A 23,455-nucleotide genomic window follows, 5' to 3' on the forward strand; every position below is an offset into this window, starting at 1 on the left:
TGTGGGAAGCCAGTATGTTAAGTTACCATTTATCTTATCTGTTAGACTTATTTCATTAATCAAAGCATGTTAACAACAAAATATAAATGCATCATATAAATCCTAACTACATTATCAAATACAGGCCCCCATGCCCCTCCCCCCACTGATCTGCTGCCTTCCTGCTTCCTTATTGTTTTGTTTGCCTCCATGTACAGATACTTTACTGCTTAGAAACAAAACACAAATGCCAAAATGAGAAGGATTTGACATCCAAAACGTCTATTTTCTTTAAAAATTGGGATGGTCTTTGACCCTCAAAGATGTTGGTTACCCTTGTGAGGTTTGACATAGATTTTATGGGCCTTTTAGAATTTAAGGCATGGGTAAGCTGCTCTGAGTTGAGGGCTGAAAACACACAAGAATCCACCGTTTAAAAACAAACAAAAAAAATGAGTCAGATCCTCTTACTGGGGTGGGAAAGAGAGGGTCGGGCTGCAGCTTAGATGGCACCTTCCTCCTGATTTGTAGTAAAGAATTAGTTTTTACACGAGTCAGAGTGCTGCTATAGGTTCAGACTCTGCTTTCTCTTCCACTGCTGCTATTAGTACCATCTTATGACCTTGAGTGAATGTCTTAACTTCCCAGTACCCACCCTTGGTCTGTTTCTGACACCTTATGATTGCTTTGTGGAGCACTGGGTATTATTTATAGGGTTATAACTTATATTCCAGGTATTTCCCTGTCCCCAGGAGGCTAGCAGTAAGGGTTAGTGACTAGTCCCCTGAATTTGAACCTGAGGTAATGCCCAGGATCAGAAAGCACTGCAATGGGTTTTGGACCCTGGCTTCCATGGTTCTCGGCCTGTCCCAGATCCTTCTCCTGCCTGGTGATGCCTAAATTGGAACCCTGCATTGTGCACCTATAGTTTGGATGATTCTTTCTTATATACACTGTTTTAAATTATGCATATTGTTTTACTGTAATCTACATTGAACATTTATTGGAACCTGTGAAATACAAGACATTGTAAATAAATAAATGTAAGGAGTAGCAGGTCTTGAGCCAGCAAAGCTCAGGGCACAGACCCTAACAATTAGTCACAGGACTGACTAAATCCGGAGAGTAAATACTTTAATTTTCTTTCTCTTCATAGAAATTGCTGGAAGCTCATGAAGAGCAAAACATTGACAACTATACAGATGCAGTAAGTGCAGAGCCTGTGATGCCTGTATCATTGTGCTTAGCATGGGTGGGACAGGCCATGCCCCCAGTCATCTTAGCCTGACAGGGTAGTGAAAGGGCAACTCTGCAGATCTGAGTAATTTGTGTGTTTTGTCTTTGAACAATTGCAATAAAAAATATTGACTTGGAAGGGGCTTATGAGAGAGAGCAGCGTGCCTGGGGCTAGAAGAGTATTGGAATCCCATCGGAACACTGAAGGGGTCTCTAAACTGAAGGGTACAGCTATACCTACGTTTTCCCCACCTCTGGCAGACATGCCACTGCTCCTTCCTAGGGATTAGTAGGCCAGTGGCTTTTACTTCCTTGCTCACATGTTCGTTCTCTTCTCCCTGCCCTCTCCCATAGGTGAAGGAATATGATGCCATCTCCAGGTTGGATCAATGGACCACCACCATGCTGCTTCGCATCAAGAAGACTATACAAGGAGAGGGCGAGGACCTGCGCTAACCTGGGCAGGGAAGCCCCTCCCACTAGCCCAGCACTTTCAGCTATGGGACTCTGCATGGATATGGGACATGGGGAGGGGGGTAGGACAGAAAGATTTAAACAAAGTATCTTAACTCTTACAAAACCCATTAACCTAACGCCACGCAAAACCCAATGCATGTTTAGAAAAAAAGCACCAGAGAGGATCTGCTCAGGAAGGGAGATGGTGTTCCCTATGCTGCAGCCCTGCTGTTCCCTCGCACCAAAGCTACTTTAAGAGAGCAAGTATCCTACCTGCCCAACTACAGCATCCTCTAGAAAGGGTACACACACTGAGTCAGGCATCTTGAATTCATGGTCCAATGGTAAATCATGTTGTGCATGAGATCCATTCTGTAACCCTCACTAGAACTCTGTTCTTAAATTCCCTTTTTAACCTTTGTCCTGAAGGCACTCGTCATGGAGGCCTCTTACCATCGACACAGCAAGGGAGACCAAACTTGCAAATGAGTGCTTTCATGGCCACTAATCCCAATATGTTTGGCCCCGGCTGTGCTGCAGTTCCCCAACTAACCACAAGATGACACCAAAGCAGTATCAGCTGTGCTCCCCAGCCCCTACCATTCTGAGCTATGCCTGTTGTCTGATCTATTGGGTCTGTAAAAAAAAATAAATTATATATATATAGCTGTGCAGTATGGGCACTTAAGGGCAAGTGCTAAACCTGGACTGAAATAAATGGAATTGTATTTACACATCACTAGTGACCATGAAAGGAAATCTTTTTGTGAAATTTGAAGGCACAAGTTGGAGAGCATTAAGAAAATGAACAGATGAAGTTTTTAACGTTTCCAGAAGAAGAACCCTGTAAAGGATTTTCCGATGGCTCCAAAATGATTAAGAACCTCTTGGTAAAGTTCTTTCCCTCGTCTGGAGATGATTGAGGGACAGGAGGGTGTGACATTCAAATACGTTCCTTTAGCTAGAACAAGTGAGCTGGCTGCAGATCTTTACTACCTCCCTTTACATAGGTGGGGTTTTTGTTTTTTTTTAAACAGTCTGATTTTACCCTGAGAAAATACATATTAAGCCTGACATTTAAAAATAAAATCAAAACCTTTATTTGGGTAAAACAGCTGCCTGTTTAAAAACAAAACAATTGCAGCCTCCTGGGCCTGAATCGTCCGCTTCACCTTCAGCAGCCATCCCAAAGTTGCAACCCCCCCCCCCCCCCCCCCCCCCCCCCCGTGCATGCCTCTGTCCTCAGGACTCTGATGAACAGAGCCAAGCATGGCAGCGGAAGGGGAGAAGAGAGAAACTGGCCCAGAGGGTGTGCTCCTTGAATAGGGAATGCATGCTGTAAGCACACAGAGGGATGCTGCAAGAGTGGTCCCGGCAGGTTACTGCAGGCTCTGTGTGTGTGAGAGTGGTGGTTCAGGAGGCACCTGTAGTGACCCATAAGGGTAGTATTTCTTGCTGGATCCTCTACCCACTCTCTGTGTCAGAAACCCACTTCCGTATAGTGAGACCCTCCCGTTCAAATTGTGTGGTCAGGAATTGTTTCCAAATGTCTGAGAAAAGCAATAAAAACAAACCGCAACCCCTGACTCCAGTGAGCAACTACCCCCCCCAAGATGGCTGTCCTTTGCATTACGCTGCAGTTAAATAGGAGCCAGGTTTTACAAGGGGGGGGTATTTATAGATTCTTTTCGGGTAGTGTCTGCAGTGATGGGTTTTTTTTTTTTCTTCATGCATACCTGATGCCAAGGCTGTGGTGGTGGTGTGTTGTTTTTTTTCTTTTAGACTCTAATCAGTTTATAAAGAGATCCCCCTTACCAGATGGATGTGCACTTCCTGGGCTGACCAGTAATAGCCCTGTCTGCACTAAAATGGGGTGGGGGATGCTGGTGCTGATGACCCTTTTCCAGGTGCCAATTCTGTGTGTATATGCACCGCTTGCCAGCAAACGAAGGCATCCGTCTGGTGAGCGATCCTAGCAGCTTTCTGCCCTTAGTTTCTAGGTAATCGTTTAAGACGAAGTTCTACTTTGATGTGTGACCCTGAGAAAACTGGGAAGTGGAAGAGCAGGCACGCACGAAGGAGCAAAAAGTGTCTGTGATGCTTATTGTACTCCAATGCAGCCTTTTAAGGCTCATTTGAAAAATAAAAAGGTTTTTAGTTTAGTTTATTATTCCACAGTCTCTGTGTGTAAGAGTGGAACAATTTAAAAAAAAAAGAAAAAAAAAAAAAGCATACACAATGATACCATAATGTACTTCCAGCCTCCTGATTACTGCCCTGCCTTACCTTACTAAAACTATCACCTGTAAAAATTAATATTGGGAGTGGGTGAGTTTTTAAAGTGACTCCTTTTCTGTATCTGATATGGTGACAGGAGAAGCTGAATTTAAGGAATGTTTCTGGACAGAAAAAGAAAACTTGGCAGCTAAAAGCTGTGTGCTTGTAGATATCCGCCTGCATGCAAAATATCTCCTGGGAATATGGCGTATGTTTGCCTTTCAGTTTTCTCCCACGTGTTTTGATCTCGTTGGACTTGTACTCAAGTTCTAAGTAGGACTTCTTGAGTGATTCTAATACAGCTTTTGGCCATAAGTTGGTCTTTGTAACGCAGCACAGAGAAGCTAGTAATAGTTGTTTATTTTGATGCTTTTGCTTCCTGTTGTATTGTGAAATAACCTCTTTTAAGGACTTTGTGCAATAAATCAGTGCGCCAGAGAATCTGTGGAATTCACTCTGTTGGCCATGGGCTTTCTTTCTAGATTTTCCCCCTTTACCCCAGATATTGAAAGAAATTGGGTAACAGAAGAGCAGGATTAAGGTTGTTAGATAGCTCCGTGGTGTTAGAGGCAGACTGACTTGGTCCTCGTTTAGCAGCTTCTGCTCTAAGCCAATGCTTTTGTGATGTCCCTTGGGGGAATCCAAGAAATCGCAGCCTGTACTGAAACAGAACTGGCTTAACCTGCTCCTTAAGTGATTCTAGTCCATATCCTACATAGCAGGCTGCTCTACCATCTCATGTATGTTGTCATTGGTTCTGCCCTCAGGTGTGCCTGTTTTTCTAATCCTGACCACAAGGGCCTTTGGTTCTCATTCTAGATGCTTGCTTGCTTACTTGCTGGTGAGCAGCTGAGTTCTGGAAAGCACCGTGCACATCATGAGCAAGATGAGCGTCTGCCCCAAGGTGGCCAAAGCATATTGTCCCTGCTTGCCAACGAAGCATTTTTAGTACCATTTCCCCAAACCCCTCCATGTGCAGCGCTCGTACGTGGCCTGTCGTTTCTACATTTGCTTTATGGGTCTCACAAGGGGGTTATTGGCAACAATGCCTCATCGCAAGGGAGATCTCAATCTGATAAAGAATGGCATATCCCTTCGCACTCTTATTTACAGAGAAATAAAGATGAACGGACAAGTTGTAAGTGATCCCTTCTTAGTGCACTAACTTAATTCATGAGCTTTTAAGAGTGGCGTCAGGTCAGTAGAGAATAACCAAAGGATGTTGTAATGTACAGGTTGCATTACGATGGTGGTGGTTTCCAGAGCTTTAAAGTAAAAGGATAAGAGGGTGATGTGTTTGCAGCTATAGGATTGTGCCTCTGCTTCACTGAGCTTTTTCTGTACCTGTGAAAGACCTCAATAATCAAGCAGCCTCTCTGGTAATGTGTGCAGAAACCAGTATCCCTAATAAGTCTCTTGTGGTTTGTCTCAGAATGTTTGATTATTTTCATTTGGAACATTAAATGCTCTTGGCTAGTCTTCAAGTTGCTTTGATTGTAAGGTCGGTGATGACAATGGTCTGACCTAGAGGAATATCTGCCTCTAGGATTGTCACCCCTTGTACTTCTCTGTGATGTTTATCTTATATGTAAAGGTTTATTCTTGCCTTTTAAAATTCTGACCTGTTTCAGTGATGCAGCATTTGTTAGTTTCAGCAGTGGATAATAAATACTCCATTAGTGGAGGAGCATGAATGTGATCCCTTTAGGGGCATGGCTTAGCCATGTTGGTAATTGTAAGGGCTTGCAATATGTGCTATCTTGCAGTGGTGCCATTGTCTTCTTTCTTGTTTCTTTGCTTCAGATTAGGTAGCTGCTAGAAAGTTACATTTTGAAGAGCAGGGACTATTTCTTGAAGTAATTCCTCCCTGTGACTGTTTCATAATCTTTATCAGTCTTTCAAGCGCTGACCTCTTACTATAAGTGGTACCATTCTGTGGTCTTCCTCTATTATATTGCAGTAGTTCTCCCTGGATATGTTAAGTGAAGATGCAGCTTTATTGAAGATGAGTTTTAGGGTTCTAGCTTTGGTGTACAATTCTGGTCGCCACATCTCAAAAGGATATAGTTGTGATGGAGAAGGTACAGAGAAGGGCAACCAAAATGATAAAGGGGATGGAACAGCTCCCCTATGAGGAAAGGCTGAAGAGATTAGGGCTGTTCAGCTTGGAGAAGAGACGGCTGAGGGGGATATGATAGAGGTGTTTAAAATCAGGAGAGATCTTGAACGAGTAGATGTGACTCGGTTATTTACACTTTTTGGATAATAGAAGGTCTAGAGGGCACTCCATGAAGTTAGCAAGTAGCACATTTAAGACTAATCGGAGAAAATTCTTTTTCACTCAACGGACCATTAAGCTCTGGACTTTATTGGCAGAGGATGTGGTTAGGGTAGTGTAGCTGGGTTCAAAAAAGGATTGGCTAAGTTCTTGGAGGAGAAGTCCATTAACGGCTATTAATCAAGTTTACTTAGGGAATAGCCACTGCTATTAATTGCAGCAGTAGCATGGGATCTTCTTGGTGCTTGGGTCTTGTGGCCTGGTTTGGCCTTTGTTGGAAACAGGATGCTGGGCTTGATGGACCCTTGGTCTGACCCAGGATGGCAAGTTCTTATGTTCTTTCTTATTGGGTTAGTACTATGATCTGTGTTTATCTTGTGGAGGACAGCATGCTTTATATGGTGGTACCATGTGGCTTGGTTGTGTACAACAGGCTTTTCACATGTGAAGGATGGAAACAGGATAATTGAATGTTGGTTTTTCTGTCTGCATCTGCTTATTAAATCCATTAGTGATGGAGGCTGTAGTGTCCAAAAAGTTAACTTTTAGAATTAACTGTTTTGAATCAGATCAAAGTTAATCCAGTATAAAAAGATGTTGTATACAATCTATTTGACCTTTTATTTCTACATAACGAAGAAGGCTGGGCAAATTTGAATTAATGACTGGAAGAGGGAGAGTAAGTAAATCCACAGCTCTAGCCCTAAACTTTCCAAAGCTAAACTTTGATAAAATGAGAAAAAGTTTAAAAAAAAAAAAAAATGAAAGGTGCAGCTACAACTGTAAAATGTGTGCAACTGGTGTTGATATTAAAAAAACATATCCACCATCCATCCCTGACTACAAAAAAAACATCCATAATAAAAAGGCAGTAAATGGAAAAGTACAAGTAGTAGATCTTATCTGACTCCCTTAATCCAGAAGAAAAGACCAAGGCAGCAGGTCTAAGGGCTGTACCCTGGCTTGGAGGCCATTGCCAAAGCCCTTCATGAAACAATGCATCTTTCTGCCTTCTTAAATGACTAAGGACTAGGTCAGGCAGCCAAAGTTTTAGGTGGGGCTGACCCTAGAGAATGCCCTTTGCCATGCGTCAGTAAGATGAACCTTTGTAAAAGCTGACATTTCCAACAGGCAATGATCTGCCACATGAAGTGCCCTAGATTGTAATTGAGCAATTTGTATATCGGTTATGTGGGATAAGAAAGGGGTGAGCATGCCAGCTATGATCAAAAGAGGAGGGGGCTAGTACCTTCTACAGGGCTGGAAGCTATGCTGTAAACACATTAGGAAACTGGAGCAGTTTCTTTGATGCCATCTGAGATCCATGTGTAATATAAATATAAACAAAATTTGTAAAAGGTGCCAATTTTCCAGCATGGAAGAGGTGGTGCTGAAGCCTTAGTGCCAGGAGGTGGGCTGTGGGCTGATGGAGGACTCGAGCATGCCCAAATCTCTATTCTGTGGCTAACTGGAAAGCAGGCACAGATCACAGTGAAGACCATGCCTAGCTTCAAGGATGCCTTATAATTTGTGAAGCAAAGCTTAAACACTTGGAGGGCCAAGGCCTTTTACAGGGTCAAAGGGCGACAGGCAGCTCTAGCCCATGGCCACCCTACATTGTGTAAACTAAGAAAATGCGAGCATAAAATCAAAAGAATGAGAAAAGAAAGTTCAACTCTGCAATGCCATGGATGGCAGTTTTCAGCTGTGGTCTTATTTGTAGGTGAAGGATTGGTCTTACATCGCAAAGGACAGAGGCATAACTTAAGTCAGAGGGAGCTTCTGCAAGGTCCGATGTTGGTACTAAGGGCTAACTTTATTATCCTGCTGCACCAGCTAATCAGCTGAAGCCTTGATGATTGCTGCTACTGCTCACAAGTTCCATACTTTGTCCTAACTCAACTTCCTATGTCTGTTACTGATTCACGTGGCACATGTCTTGGATTTGGGTTACAAAGGGCCAAGGGAGCGATACCCTATTTATAGGGCATACACAAAACAAGCGGGATCTGGGGCTGATCATAACTGATGAGCAGTAGCCAAATGTTGACAAGGTGACAGCAAGCACCAGGCTTTTTAGGTGTAGGGGGAGGAATAGCCACTGCCTCCATCTAAGTCTCTGGTGAGACCTCCTTTGGAGTATTGTATATAATTCTCTCAGCTTCAAAAGGATATAGACCAGCTAGAGTTTGTCCAGAGGGCAGCTATGAAAATGGTCACTGGTCTTAATCATAAAGAATATGGGTGACAGACTTACCATTATAAACCTGTGGAAGAAAGAGATGATGTGCTAGAGAAATTTAAATCCCTCCAAGGAATAAAGGTGCTTTTTTCCAGTGGAGAGTCTGGAATAAACTATTAAGTGAGGAGGAAGAAAGAGGGAAGACTCAGGAGTAATCTAAGGAAAAATTTCTTTACAGAAAAGATGACACATGGCCCAGCCTCCCTGTGGAAGGGGAGATGAAGACGAACATGGGCCAAGTACAGAGGTTCACTGAGGGATAGAAAGGGACTGTAAAGCTTAACAGATGTGGATAGGCTGCATGGTCTTTCTCTGTTCTCATGTTTTATGGTTCTATTTTCAGCTGCAGAGGATACTGAACATCCAGTAACTAGTTACGAGCATGCTACCCAGTGAACCACTGCAGAAGGCAGCAAGTGCTACTGCCAGGGCTCAGCGCTCACCCCAGCCCAGGTAGGGGAAGGAGATACCATGGGCCTTTCCCTCCTCGTCCACTCTCAACCCTAATGCCAGCAGCAGCCCCCAAGGATCCTGTAAGACATCAGAGGTATAGATGCACTTTAATGTTCTGAAAGACCACGAAAAACACTACTTTAATGCATTTTGATTTGTATTTTTCACACAACAGAATGTCAAAAATGCACAAGGGGATGAAGACTTAAGGCACTGTAAGAACACTGAAGTTATTGTGCATCAATAGTTTTTTGTTTTGTTTTTTTTTAACAAGTCACAAAACTATGTAAACAGGGGCAAAAACACCAATAATGCTGCCCATCTTCCTGCTGTAGTTGGGAGTTTTGTTTTTTTTTTTAAACTTTTCCATTTACAATCCTACTTCTGAATTTTGGCTCCCTGGCTTCCGAGCCTCCATCTGCTTGTTTACAAAAAGCAGCACTAGAGATTCTCAGGAGCTTATGACATTCGGAGTGCAGCTTCATTGGCTTCCAAGCATCAGTAAATGAAATGTTTCAGCAGAGACTCAGCACTTCCAGTCTCACCTTAAGCAGCAGGAAGTAAGCAAGGCATGTTGCCCCAGCCCGCACAGGATTGCTTCAATCAGGTGCAGGAAGAGCAGTGTGGCCATTCGGCTGGAAGAAGCTGAAATGGTCAATGCCCCCTCAAGCTGTAGTCGGAGCAGTATGCATCTCCCACCTGGCACTCAGCAGAAGGAGCAGTGCAGCCGCAGCCTGCAGAGACACCAGAAGAGTAATAGTCTTCCCTCTTCTCCCAGTCAGGAGCAGAAGCACAGCCACATGCAGCATCCACCTCCCCTCAGTCACAAACAGCAGTGTAGCCACGAGGCTAGGAGGAAGAGTAAGCCATGCTACTTAAGAAGGCAGCTGCTGTTCCTGCTCCTTTTGCTTCCAGAGGGGGAAAACAAGTATAATCAAAGTGTATGTGAGTAAGTATGGCAGAGTGTGTGTGTATGTGTATCTCTCTCTCTCTATATATATATCTATATCTATATATACACACGTGTCTGTTTGAAGACAGACATGTGATTGATTAAGCATGGCAGATAGCGAGTGTGTGTGTAGCAAGCATGTACAATGGGACTGTGGGACTCGGCTGGCTCCTCCACACTTCATTTTAATATGGCAACTTCTTGGGCACAGAGAAGCTTCTTCTCCACTAGGGAAATGTAAAGTGGCAGCGTCAGCAGATGCTGCATTTGGAAGGAAAGTGACACAGGAATATCCCACCCTACTGTATTAAGTACCTCTTTGGCAAATCCGAGCCATCTTGGCTGTCAGGTGGACTATCTATCTTTCTCCCTTTTCATGGCACTGTGGCAGCAGCCATTAAAGGAGGGAGATCCAGGAAGAGGAGTGCATGCTCATTCCCTCGGACCGGGAGACTGGAGAGGAACAAGCAGCATTTTCTGCAGTCTCATTTCCCATCTCTTACAGAAAGAGAATGTGAACTAAAAAGAAGTTAGCTACACTGAAGTTCCTGCTACATTGTTTCCTTACATTACTTTCTGTCTATCCACCTGTGGAAAAGTTCAATAAAAACACAGACAAGCTGGTGGAGCAGCCATAGGGAGGCGATGAGGATAGACAGAAGAGAAGCAATTCTGGTGCAAGGGGAAGAGTCCCCATAATGAATTATAGACCAGACACGGCATTACTGAACTCAATTAACCAATTTATTTGAAAAGAATGAATATCTGAAAAACTTTAACGATTGGACTTGGCCACTCGTTCCAGCTCATCCTTCTTCTTAATGGCATACGAGTTAGAGGAGCCCTAAAGAGAAGACAGAGAAATGAAAGGATCATCCCTCCTCATTACACAATCATCGTGGCTATAGACTAAGCGCAGTCACAGAGCCAGAGTTAGTGTTCTGTGCAGACCATGACAAGGAAAAACCTCATTCTTAAGTCCTCTGTGTAAGGCACAAAGGGAACACGGGTGTAGTGGGTAACAAACACAGAATACGACTGCACTAAGGCCCATCCGGGCTACCCAATTCACTTTTTCCTGCAATGTCATACATAAAGAGTTATTCTCTGGCTCTCTTCACTTCTTCATAATTAAGGATACTCTGCACTTAAGCCTTGGTGTTACCACTTTCACTGGGAGGCCATTCCATCCACCATCCGCTTTATGAAGAAATATTTTCTAATGTTTCTTCTAAATCTACCAAAGTGGCACCCCTGGACCCTACCACTGGCCTACAGGGCCTGGCCAGTAAGTCAGGTACCAGCTGCTCTCACCTTGGCAGCATTGATGAGCTCATCAGCCAAACATTCAGCAATGGTCTTGATATTACGGAAAGCAGCTTCACGGGCTCCGGTGCACAACAGCCAGATAGCCTGCAATACAAGCAAAGGAGCATGACTATCTCTAGCACCAGCTCAGCTGTGCCACCAGGGTCGTGAACAGAAGAACCACTGGATTAGACCAATGGTCCATTATGCTCAACATCCTGTGGCCAATCTGGATCCCTTGAAAGTACACAGCAGATCATATTGGAGAATGTCTATTCCACGTTGCTCATGGCCAAAAGTAAGAGCCGGTGATCCCACTTTATGAATGAATACATGGTATCTGCATTGAAACACTAGGGGAATTTGCAGAACATAAGTGTAAATCAATAAATAAGTCTACCTGCCTAATAACTAATTGGTAATGGTCCCATCCTCCAGAACCCTGTCCAAATCTTAACTCCAGCTCCATTAAACGACCACATTTTCGAGGACCACATGTTAACTGCAAAATCATGTCTTAAATTTGTTTTAAATCTACCACCAGTTATAGTTTTATGGAGTGTCTCCTAGCAACATTTGAAAGAATAAACAAGTGGTCCCTATTCGTTCTGCACCAGAGTGGTATTCTCATAGTATCAGCTCCTTGTTACAAACACTGTGCTCTGACTTGCAGTGCAGCAAGTTTCTGCCAATCTCAGGTCCTTGTTACAAAGGCACACACTCTTCCGACACCATCAGAACATTAAATCAATCCATCCGTGCAGCAGCCTGCCCCACATCTCAGCCCTCAGTTATACTCTCACACCTCCATGCAACACCCAGTGATAAAAGCTGCTGCATTAATGCCAGACTGGTACCTGGTTAACGCGGCGTAGAGGGGACACATCCACAGCCTGCCTCCTCACTGTGCCGGCTCTGCCAATACGGGTGGAGTCCTCCCGGGGCCCGCTGTTAATGATGGCATTCACCAGGACCTGCAAGGGGTTCTGCAGAAAGAGTAAAGAACAAAGGTTTGGTGGGTGGGACGTCATCCGAGCCATCACCAAGGGCAGCGGTTACAGAAAGGAGTCTCACGTCTCTGCTGTGGAAGCACTGGTGTTCTCCCTAATCTCACATTTAGGAAGTGCCCCAGCCTCCGTCTTGGAGGTATACCTTCAGTGTGCACATATACAGCCTTGCGCCTTCCTCACCTCTCCTGTCAGCAGGTGGATAATCTCAAAGGCGTGCTTCACAATCCGCACAGTCATCAGCTTCTTTCCGTTGTTCCGGCCGTGCATCATCATGGAGCTGGTGAGACGTTCCACGATGGGGCACTGGGCCTTGCGGAAGCGCTTGGCGGCGTAGCGCCCAGCACTGTGGGGCAGGTACTTGGCATATTTCTCCTTCACAGCAATGTAATCCTAGCAGGGCGAGAAAGAAAGGGAGCTAGGTAAAGGGTGTGTAGCCTGATACATTTCTAGTCTTCACCTAGGTTTTACTATTTATAAGTGCAAAATAACGTCACATGATCTGGGAATCTAAGACAAGGCCACACTACCAACCTGCATGGAGCTTCCCGACTCCAGGAGATGGAGCTCATGAATTAAAAGCAATATGAAATTAAATGACTTAATGAGGGCATCTCCTCTCTGAAGACTTTCAGTTCACCTTTCATTTTTCAGTAATTTTTTCAAAAACCAATTTTCATATAATGGATTTAGATTCTTACCAAATACAAAGGAAACCCCCTCAACTACTTTGCACCTGCAATTTCAGCACAAAAATGCGCATTCAAAATCCATGATTCTGGCTAGAGGAAGCCTGGTTAACCAGTGCTTTTTCTTACCCAACAGAGAGAAGCAACCCATTCCCCAGAGCCCCCGTGCTTTAGTCAAGAGAAGAACTGGTGTCACTCTAGAGAACCTGAAAATCAGTAGCTGACAAGGCAGAAAAGACACATTGGATCGTCTTTGAGAGAAGTACAAATGCTCCTCTCAAGTGGCTAAGTGACAAAACAGTATCTGCAATCAGCATCCAGCTATTCCCACACAGCGTAGAAGTTATTACGCATACACGCCAGTGGGGTCAGATTCTTAGTACAAGTCCTACAGCAATGGGTGAGAGGAAACCGGCACAGGAAGAGGATAACACCAGAACGGCCTCGTCACAGACCCTCAATGCAGGTGGCACAGTTGTGACGGCCACGCGCTACTGACCAAGAACAGCGGCAATGACCATATTCTGTCTGGACACCAAAGTAACCCTAATTCAGGAAGAGCCATGCTCTCTCTGCACAAAGGAAGGGAAAGATCCCTACAAAAATTGCCTTTATTTAATACCTGCTGGATAGCTGCCGCCAAATGCGTATCTAGACTTGGTCACAATATTTAAAGCACCGCACTAGAGATACTGTCTTGTGTCCTGCAGCGCATGCACGCACCATGAACTGCCATCATAACTAGGGAACTGCAGCACTACAATACTCACAGAGCAGCCCTCGGTGATCACTGACATCTGGCGTGTCACAGAGTGAAGCTGGAGCCAACAGAATATTTACCTTGGCAAACAGAAGTCTGTTTTGCCATCAAATTTTCACTGTAGCATAGGTTGGAATTGTCACTGTGCGCGCAGTGTGTGCTCGGCTCAGTTGTGCGCACAGTTATGCCCACATCTGTGTTGGATGCACACAAGTTAGGTGCATCGGCCATCCGGCCTGCCCCACGCATACCGCCGGTCGAGAAGGGAAGATGGCGTCCCCCGAGGGTCTCCACATGTGTGGACTCTTGCACCGGATCGGTGCCTAGCCCAACCAAGGCTCCTCAACCCGATTGGTGCTACCTTTTACCTTGCCGGAAGGAGGAGTAATCGGTATGGCGATTCGAGCTCTGGAGACTGGAGACCTGAATTTAAAGATTGTTTTCTTACCTGGTCTCGGCGTTTACCGATCTTGTGCCGGACGGTCTCCAGCTGTGAGGGGAGAGGGTTTTTCCTTCACCGCCGTGCTCAGCTATGCACCCGCTGCCTTTCAGCCACTCTGGGGGCTAAGTCTACACCGGCAACCGGCTACTGGACCAAGGCACACCTCTGAGAGATATCAGAGATCACCTCAGGAATTCTCAACTGGGGGAGCGACCCTTAGGTATCACCGCAGGAGAGCAGGGCTCGATCTTCTTTAAGGTAATTGTATCTTCTTGCTGTAATTTTCCTAACACTGTGCTAGTGTGTAGGATAGTGTCCGCATCTCCTAGGAAACGGAGAGATACTGAGGAGCTGAGGTCACTGCAGAGGTATATCTAGGGTGACATCAGCTTTGAAATCTGACGCTGTCTCCCATCTGCTAGCAGAAGAGCACATCACCCACTGGTCCTGAGTCCATCTGGCTACACACTAGGGAAGTTGTAATTTTCACTGCATACTATTGGTCAACTTAACCTGTCCTATGGAAGATGTGCCACTCTTATCCATGCCTATGCTCTAACCAAGCTGGCCCTTGATGAAATTAAAGCCAATGATCTGCAGAAAATCATTGCTCTTCTATCTAACACACAAGCTGTTCATGTTCTGAGATTCTGTCTGCATTGCACAACATTACAAATGTGGCAGGAGTAATTGAGCACCATGGTGTTGGTAATGAAAAATCTGACGACACCACTTCTAGAAACCTGTATTCAGTGTGAATTGGTCAATACTAATGCAGTCTTCCAATAAGCCAAAAAGAACACTTGAATTAATCTATGCTCCAAACACCAATACATACAGGATGCCCTCACTACCACATATGATCTTTTTGATGTTAGGATGAATCATGGCATGCAAAGCCCTGCTGACTGGTCTGATCATTGCCCCATCTGAACATAGGCAGGGAAAGCGAGCAAAGAAACTGCAAGTTGGATGGTGCTCAACTAGCCTGCCTCCTTCCATCACTCCTTACACTTGCACTTTCAATACTCCCTTGGTGGGGACAGTCTGCCACCTAAAGCAATTAAATTCTGTGATCACCAGCTGGCTCGACTAAGCTTTTTCTTTAAATGTTTAATTTGGTAGTTGGTCAGCCACTCCAAACCAGATAACATAGTGGGTGGTTAGTCAAATGTATGCTTTATAAGTTCACAGCATTAGGAGAAATATGACAAGCATTTTGCATGCCTGTTCATACAACAGGCATGATTTACTAAGAACAATAGTTGAGAATAGAAAGAAAAGCTTATTCAACTAATTCTGCAATCATTTATGAAGAACAGCTTATTTAATTAATTCTGTGGCAAGGAGTGCTTCAAGCAAAAAGGTGATGGAGCACGTTGCTGTCCATACCAGCCAAAATCCTGGCATGTGCCCTACTCAATAGGTTGCAAAGCACGCGATGACCAATATCATTCATGAGAACCAATGTGGCTTCCATAGGTAGAGGAACTACGGTTTATAATATCTATAGCTCGACAATTACAGGAGAAAATGTGAGCAACACCAAGACTAATTGTAGATCTTGAAAGACAAAACGCAGGCGCATCCGTTGAACTTCATGCAGCATGACTGTTGTATGTCATCCCCTCAGTGTTTATGACCGACTAAGCCCAGGCAACAGTCTCCACTAACCCTGAACCCAGCTTTGCCAGACACAAAGTTAGCTGCTGACAAATTAATTTATCTCGGTAGCTTCTTGTTTGTCAACATCCATGTGCTTTTTAAAACATTTATATTTAAAACTACATCACCTTGAAAATTGCAAGCTGTATTAAACAGTTTATCACAAAGCCAAAATAAAAGCCAGAGCTAACCTTCTGCTGGACCACAAAATAGGTAGCAGATCCAATACACCGTTACTCACAAGAGGAGAAAATTTTAAAGGGTTCAAAATATTCAGACTAGCACAGAAGCAGAGAGTGATAAATTCACAGCTATATATATATATATATATATATATATAGAATGACATCTGATGTGCGACCACTGGACACACGTATTCCATCTTTAGATAAATAATGCAAGATTCAGAGGGATAAAAGTACTTTTTATTGTGGCCACCATTTCATGTTACCATGTTACTGTTTTAGTGATCTCCATTTTCCTTTGTGCATGAGCAGATAAATCTGTCCAATTTAACAATGTAACTTTCAAGCCTCCTGCCCACATTTTTCAACTACAATGAATACAATTCTAAAACAAGAAAGCCAATGAATCCCACAATGATTGCAGAATTGTAAAAGGGTCCATCAAGCCCAGCATCCTGTTTCCAACAGTGGCCAATCCAGGCCATAAGAACCTGGCAAGTACCCAAAAACTAAGTCTATTCCAAAAACTAAGTCTGTTATTCAGTAATTAACTCCACCCTTGAACACTCCTAAGTAATCTGGATACATTTTAGCCAGACAAGTGGTACAAATGTTGAAAAGTCGGCTTTTAGCTGAGTAACTTGGGAGCTATCCAGCTAAATGCTGCCGAGTACTGACCCCCATCCTTTCTTCCACTTAAAAAAAAAAATTAAATAAAGCTTAGTATTTCTTATAAGCCTTAACCGGGAAAGACAACCCCACGAAGTCGCTCCAAATGATTTTAAGATCAGTTTCCATCCCTCAACTCCCTGTACATTGCATCTACCAGAAATGTAGCACAAACACTTTCAGATATTTGCACCTCTTTGGTGCTATAAAAACTCCTTCTCAAACTCTAAGATAGTGCGATAAAATGCCCTCTCTCCTTGCATTCCTCTTTAGGTTCTTTATTACCACTTCCTCCCTGCCACATTTTAGGTCTTCTTATTTTGGTTCTGTCAGGTTTGCTTTTTTTCTTTTTAGTTTTGTCTCTCTCTCTCTCTCCTCCAGCCTCTTCTGTGCAGACAGAGGCGCTTCCTGGGGTGCAGGCCACATTCTGGCTATCCGTGCCTTTTCCACCCCTGCTCGGAGGGCTGAATTCAGGCCCGCGGCCCCCATGCACACACATACCTGCAATGAAATGTCATTGATTTGCACGTCATCTGTACTCCACTTTCCAAAAAGTTTAATTTCTGGCGTTTCTGAACCTGCGGGCACCGTTTCCCAGTCAGTCATTCTACAAAAAACAAGAGACATTACTGAATATACCACGGCATGCCACTCTTTTCTATCATAAGAAAAAACTAGAGGTTAACCTTGAATATACCAAAGCATACAGCCAAGGTCTCTAGTTTCCTGCAGAAACTCAGGAGTAGATTCTACAGCAAATCAGCAGCACAGTTGCATGAATCTGCATCTTGTTGCATATTAAATATAAATGTTACTTAATATTATAAATTGTTTTCTCAACCTTGCTCATGTCTTTTTAACTTATTCTGAAAGGACATGGGCATTGGTATTGGTAATAAGCAGAGGGATTTCAGTGACAGGGGAGGATAGGGACAGGTGAACTCACAGAGGAGGAAAGGAGAGGGAACATGTGCCTTGAGATGGAGAAAAGGTCTCTCTCACCCCATGTTGTGTACCCTCTCACTATGTAACCTCTTGTCTTTCAAACATGCTCCTGACACTGATCTCTCTCTCACAGAATCCTCCCTTTTGTATTTCAACTGCTCCCCCTCTGATACTCCCTCACCACCTCCTCTGGACAACAGCTGAGATAAAGCAGGCCGTGGCATCCTCTTCTGCCATTGGGGAGTGCAGTCACACTTTGAAACATGGACACTGTAGTGCCTCATGGTTCAAAGGCTGATGCTCCAATTCTCTGCAGCAAAAAAGATGACATCGTTGGCCAAACCGCTGTCATTGTCCTTTTCTTGCTGGCTCCAATCAGCAGTGGTAAGCAGGAGATGAGGAAAGAAATTGGGGATCAATTCAGGTTGGAGGGAGAGAAGCTCCTGGTTCCCATGATTCTGTGGGATCAGCAAGTCTGTGGCAAGGGAGGAAGTTTTTGGCTGTTGCCATAGCATCACAGAAGACCAGGGGATCCTGCATACAGTCCTCTCTTCCCATCCCAGAACAGGAAGACATTAACGCCCTGATCAGTATGCTACATGTGTGTCTTCATTCCCTCTGAACGATGAAAACTAACTAACCCAGCTGCTCTCAACTGATCAGTATGTAAAGGATATGAATTGGCGAGAAGAGCAGATGGCAAACGCACCAGCATCCTCCTCAAAGAGGAAGCTGCCAGCACCACTCAAGAAGCCCACATCCCAGGTTCTCCTTCACTTTTCTCATCCGCCTGCAGGAGTTCAATGGTGGGTGTAGCAAGGGAAAGTCTGGGTTTTTTTTAAGGCCCTAATTGTCTTCTCCAGGTGAGTCTTGCTGTTTGCTCTATTTAGTTATTTTTACTCTGCCAACCAGTACCGCTGACAGCTGCTGGCTAGGTCCAACCCTCATAAGAAAAAAACAAGGCCCTTATGGCATCCCGGCCCAGGAAGCAGCAATAGCGACCATGGAACCAGCCCAAGAAAAAAGGCAGCCACTAGACAGGGCCAGAGAAGGCAGGAGAAAGAGACAATTGCTGCTGCCCTGATGCCTTGGATGCTGAGCTGGTAAAAAAGTGCTTACGTATAAAAAAAAAAAAAGGGGGAGGGGAGGGTAGGGCTATAGAGAAGAGTTAATCGGAAGGAAGTAGGAGGAGATAGGATAGGGCTACAGAGGGAAGACAAAAGGTCAAATACAAGTCTGAAATGTATTGTCTTGGATGTTAAGCAGTTGAACCATTACAGCTAGGAGAAGTGTGAAATATTGTGTGGGGCTGGGACATAAGATCTAAAGCACATTTAATTACAAGCATTTTCAAGAATTGCAGCTATAAGCATGCCAAACCTCACATCCCCCAACAGCCCCAAAAACATTACCTTCTGTACCCTCAGACTGCATATTTCCTAACTCACTTTCAATTATCTTCCAGAGAAAATACTGGGCTTGCACAAAAAAAGAGAATTTGTTCTACTATGCACTCCATGGCCACACAGCAGGACTTAGGCTACTGGCCTTCCTTCAGCTCCTTGCTGAATGGATGGGAACTTGAGAAGCAGCAGGGCAAGTCAGGTCTGCTCATGACAAGGCAGTTCCAAGCAGAAGGTGCCAAATTGATTAAGGAAGCCATGTAAGAAAAGGAAAGTGGAAGGTTTATGCTCATAGCCTAATGTAAGTTGTCACTTAAACTACTGCTAAAAATCAGGCATTTAGGGCTAGAAAGCATCCAAATGCCATCAGCTAAAATTCAGAAACTGCCATTGGGCCTGGGAAAAAGAAATAGCTACTGGGGTGAGGGTGAAGGAGGTGGCAGTGCCATTACCTGGCGGTGGAAAGAGGAGGGAAGGTAAGCGTGAAAAAGGCTAATGGGGAGAAAGGCTGAAGGGATATCAAATATAAAAAATAAGTTAAAAAAATTACATAAACCAGTAAAAAAAACCCAAACCCCACTATACAGCATTTTTCCCTATTGTAGTCCCCACAACTTTTGGCTAGTGCTTAAGTTTTCTAAAAATGTTTCTACCCCCAGGCATATCTTCTTTGCTTAAGTAGCCAAAGAAGCAGAACTGATCAACACGAAAGATGCCATCCCATCAACTGCAAACAATGGCAGCAGCCACTAACCAACACATCAGTCATTCACCAATATGAATTTTACAATATAGAAACGATGGCAGAAAAAGCCCAGTCCATCCAGAATGCCCAGCAAGCTTATGGTAGTATCTGCCATGTTGTACAGATCACCCCCCCATACTTAGTTTCCCAGACCGTAAAATCCAGGGCCCTTGTTGGTTGCTGTCTGATTCCAATTTCCCATTAACTTTTGCAGTTGAAGCAGAGAGCAATGTCGGAGTTGCATTAACAGTATCAAGGCTTATTGGTTAAGGGTAGTAACCACACTAGCAAGTTACCCCCATGCACTCTTTTCTTTATTTCCAGCCTCTAGTCTTTAGGGATCCAGTGTTTATACCATGCCCCTTTGAATTCTCTCGCTGTTTTTGTGTTCACCACCTCCTCTGGAAGGGCATTCAGGCATCCATCACCCTCTCTGTGAAGAAATATTTCCTGATGTTGGTTCTGAGTTGTCCTCCCTGTGGTTTCATTTTGTGATCCTAGTTATATTGATTACTTTCCAATGGAAAAGTTTTGTCAATTGGGAATCATTAAAACCTTTCAGGTATCTGAAGGTCTGTATCTTATTTCCCCTGCACCTCCTCTCCTCCAGGGTATACATATTTAGGTCCTTCAACCTCATAAGTCATTTAATGGAGATGCCCCCACCATTCTGATGGCTCTTCTCTGGACTGCCTCCATCCTGTCTCTGTCCCTTTTGAGATCCGGTCTCCAGAACTGAACACAGTAATCCAGGTTAGGCCTCATCAAGGACCTGTACAAGGGTATTATCACCTTTTTCTTACTAGTTATTCCTCTCTCTACGTAGGCAACATTCTTCTCGCTTTAGCTCTCACCTTGTCACACAGATTTACTGGATGATTGCATTTACTTGAGTATAAAATTGTTTCCTATGTCATAAAATCTGTCTTGAAGAACAAGTTGAGTACCATAGACCTGGCCCCCTAAAAACCGTATTACCTAAAGTCTATCTTTATTTCTTTTACGTTTCTCTCACCCCTTCTCATTTTTGCTTGTGTTCTTCTTCAAGCCTCTCCCACCACCCACCCTCGCTGCTCGCTCCCCTTCCGGATCTTTCTCCAGCCTCTCTGCTCGAGCCAGCGGCAGAAGCACCTGTCGAACACGAAGGGTGCAAATTCTAGGCCCTCAGCCGCCGCTTCGTCTGCCCGCCGGTGGCCGGAGTTTGCGTACCCCACAGTAACACAGACACGTGAGGAAGCAACTGCAGCAAACCCCTTCCCCCGCCCTCATCGGGGGGGTCCAAACCACATTCGCCAGTCTCTCTCCTTGAATCATCGTTTGAATTTAAAAGTTAAAGCACTGGACACTCACGCGGCAGCGACCCCAGTTTCAGGTCCTCCTCACGATGCGGCGGCCCAGGAGAAAAGAGAACCAACCAGCGCCTTCCGGCCTTCATAACCAGGGGTAGTACTTCCGGAGTAGGAGAACACTAAGGGCAGAAAAGCGCCTTCCATGTCTGTTTTGGGCGTTCTCCACTTCCAGACATGCGTAGTACTGTACGTTGAAGCCTGGCTAGCCCGCTCAGTGATGTATTTAGTACGCATGCATCAAATTATCATCTGCCTCCGGAAACGTGTCATTGAAAGGGCGAACGTGGCTTCAACTTGCATGTAAGCATGCCTGGAAGTGGAGAACGCCCAAAACAGACATGGAAGATGCTTTTCTGGCCTTAATGTCCTCCTCTTACCCCGGAAGCACTACTCCTGGTTATGAACGCCGGAGAGCGCTGGTTGGTTCTCATTTCTCCTCGGCCGCCGCATCGTGAGGAGGACCTGGAACTGGGGTTGCTCCCGCGTGAGTGTTCAGCGCTTTAACTTTTACATTCAAACGATGATTTAAGGAGGGAGATTGGCAGCGGAACTCGGGGAGAGGAGTTTGCTGCAGTGGCTTTCTTACGTGCATGTGTTACTGTGCTCTGGATATGCAAATTCCTGCAGCTGGCGAGCAGATGAAGCAGCGACTGAGTGCCTAGCATTTGCACCATCCATGTCCGACGCGGTCTCGAGCTCGATAGGTGCTTCTGCCGCTGGCCCCAGTTCCAGGAAAGATGTGGCTACTTTTGCGGCAACTAGTTCGGGTCAAGCGAAAGTAGGGGAATGGGCAGGGAGAGAGAACAGAAGCGAAAAATATGAGAAAACTTTATCAAAATAAAAAAAAATTAGCAAAAAATGTAGACAAAAGCAAAAGGGGCAGAGTGAAATGTCCTTTGCTCTGGGCAATACAGTTACTAACAGGTCTATCCTGTAAAGTGCGGCCGCGTTTACCCTGCTCCTAAGTCGCGTTCTACTCACTTTCCGGCCGCGTTATCCCTTCCTGCGATCCCGAATCCACTTTAACCTACTCCTACCACGTCCTAAAATCCCCGGCCAACCCCTTCCGCACGCGGCATGTATATTGCATGCAAACGAGCGAATTGGCTATTCCCTAGCATCCCGTAACCCGCGCCCCGACTATCGCTATCTTTCCCTGCCGTTTTGTCACGCGTTTAACCTGCTAACTTACCGCCTACCCTTACCCCTGCGGTAGAGGCAGGGGTAAGGGTAGGTGGCAAGCTTTCCCCCAGCCCCCGCTCACCTGCCCCGGCTGCGATCATGGGTGCCGGTCTCCGGGGCAGCCCCAGTCCTCTCCCCTTCTCCTGAAGCAAAAAAAAAAAAAAGCAAAACAAAAGTTAAAAGCAAAAAGTAAGTCGCTTCGCCGCTTCACTGTCAGTGTCTCTTCTTCCCTCCTCCAGGAGCAAGGCTGCTTTTCGCGCCCTGCTCCGGGAGGAGGGGAGAAGAGACACTGACAGCGGCGAAGCAACTTACTTTTTGCAACCCCGATCGGACCTCTCCTGCTGCGCGACTTACTTTTTTTGCAGCCGTCCGGCCATCTGGAAGAAGGTATCGTGCCTCCCCTGCCTCCCGGGGAAGATGGATGCCAGCACGGGGGAAAGCGGCCCCTGTGCATGCAATTGGCTGCTCAAGACGTGACGTCACGACGTTTGGCGTCACGACATGTGACGTCACGTCTTGAGCAGCCAATTGCATGCACAGGGGCCGCTTTCCCCCGTGCTGGCATCCATCTTCCCCGGGAGGTACGATACCATCTTCCAGATGGCCGGACGGCTGCAAAAAAAGTAAGTACTTTTATTCAGCTGAAATTAACCGGATAAGAAGAGACACTCAGGTGGGCTAGCACTGAATGTCGGCGTTTATCCGGATAACCAACAGACCCTTGGGTTCTTTAAGCCGAATAAAAAGTTAGCCGGATATATGCCGACTACTCAAGCGTTCGGATAGCCGTACAGCGCTGTTTCTCCCAGTATGTCCGAACCTAGCCGGACAAATGGCACTGATTATCCGGCTTGCAACCCGGTTATATTTCTGACCTTGTTTTTGTATTCCTTTCCTCAGACTTCAGGCCTGACTGTAGGGTCTCAACAGAAGAGCTGTGGATTTATTTCACAGTTTGAGCCACTGCTTTGTTTCGCTTTTTTTTTTTTTTTGCTTCGGGAGGAGGGGAAAGGTATCTGTCATTTCAAATGACATTTGAAATGACAGATACCAGCGTGGCGTGAAGCGTTAGGCCCGCGCACCCAGGATACTGTATAGGCGCTCTATCCAGTAAAATGGGTTGCGCGGGCCTAAGGCTTCACGGACCCTTCTTAGACGCGGTTTTCATTTGCATAAAATTATTGTTCAGGATCGAGCGGTAGGTGAGCTGCACTGTGCGTGCGGCAACCGCGG

The 23,455-nt window shown here is 45.1% G+C and overlaps 3 protein-coding genes across 6 annotated transcripts in view; 2 read left to right on the plus strand and 1 right to left on the minus strand.

The window, feature by feature from the left end:
* Nucleotides 1–3,929, plus strand: part of NAPA (NSF attachment protein alpha) — a 29,517-nt gene extending 25,588 nt beyond the window's left edge. Inside the window, exons 10-11 of the mRNA XM_029619867.1 lie at nucleotides 1,136–1,186; nucleotides 1,570–3,929. Coding sequence (XP_029475727.1) covers nucleotides 1,136–1,186; nucleotides 1,570–1,671 — 153 coding nt within the window. The 3' untranslated portion in view covers nucleotides 1,672–3,929. The remainder of the gene's footprint in view (nucleotides 1–1,135; nucleotides 1,187–1,569) is intronic.
* Nucleotides 3,930–10,595: 6,666 nt separating this feature from the next.
* LOC115073040 (40S ribosomal protein S5-like) lies at nucleotides 10,596–21,197 on the minus strand. Its single transcript, XM_029571172.1, has 6 exons — nucleotides 21,042–21,197; nucleotides 17,100–17,205; nucleotides 12,372–12,581; nucleotides 12,039–12,167; nucleotides 11,188–11,286; nucleotides 10,596–10,717 (listed from the first exon to the last, which is right to left on the minus strand). The coding sequence occupies exons 2-6, from the start codon at nucleotides 17,202–17,204 to the stop codon at nucleotides 10,649–10,651; spliced, it is 612 nt and encodes a 203-aa protein (XP_029427032.1). The 5' UTR covers nucleotide 17,205; nucleotides 21,042–21,197; the 3' UTR covers nucleotides 10,596–10,648.
* A 189-nt stretch (nucleotides 21,198–21,386) lies between these two features.
* LOC115073042 (40S ribosomal protein S5-like) overlaps nucleotides 21,387–23,455 on the plus strand; it is a 39,117-nt gene continuing 37,048 nt past the window's right edge. For all 4 annotated transcript variants that reach the window (XM_029571175.1, XM_029571177.1, XM_029571176.1 and 1 more), the window contains exon 1: nucleotides 21,387–21,524. The gene's annotated coding sequence lies outside the window, so the exon portion shown is untranslated. The remainder of the gene's footprint in view (nucleotides 21,525–23,455) is intronic.

The sequence above is a fragment of the Rhinatrema bivittatum genome, chromosome 11 (genome assembly GCF_901001135.1).
Source record: "Rhinatrema bivittatum chromosome 11, aRhiBiv1.1, whole genome shotgun sequence".
NCBI classification, from domain to species: Eukaryota; Metazoa; Chordata; class Amphibia; order Gymnophiona; family Rhinatrematidae; genus Rhinatrema; species Rhinatrema bivittatum.

What these genes read in the sequence shown, in the direction of transcription:
- LOC115073040 (XM_029571172.1), bottom strand. Translation starts at nt 17,204, where the DNA reads ATGACTGACTGGGAAACGGTGCCCGCAGGTTCAGAAACGCCAGAAATT. An exon ending in TCAATGACATTTCATTGCAG is followed by an intron (nt 12,582 to 17,099) that starts GTATGTGTGTGC and finishes TCGCCCTGCTAG; the next exon opens with GATTACATTGCTGTGAAGGA. An exon ending in AGCTCATCAATGCTGCCAAG is followed by an intron (nt 10,718 to 11,187) that starts GTGAGAGCAGCT and finishes TCTTCTCTTTAG; the next exon opens with GGCTCCTCTAACTCGTATGC.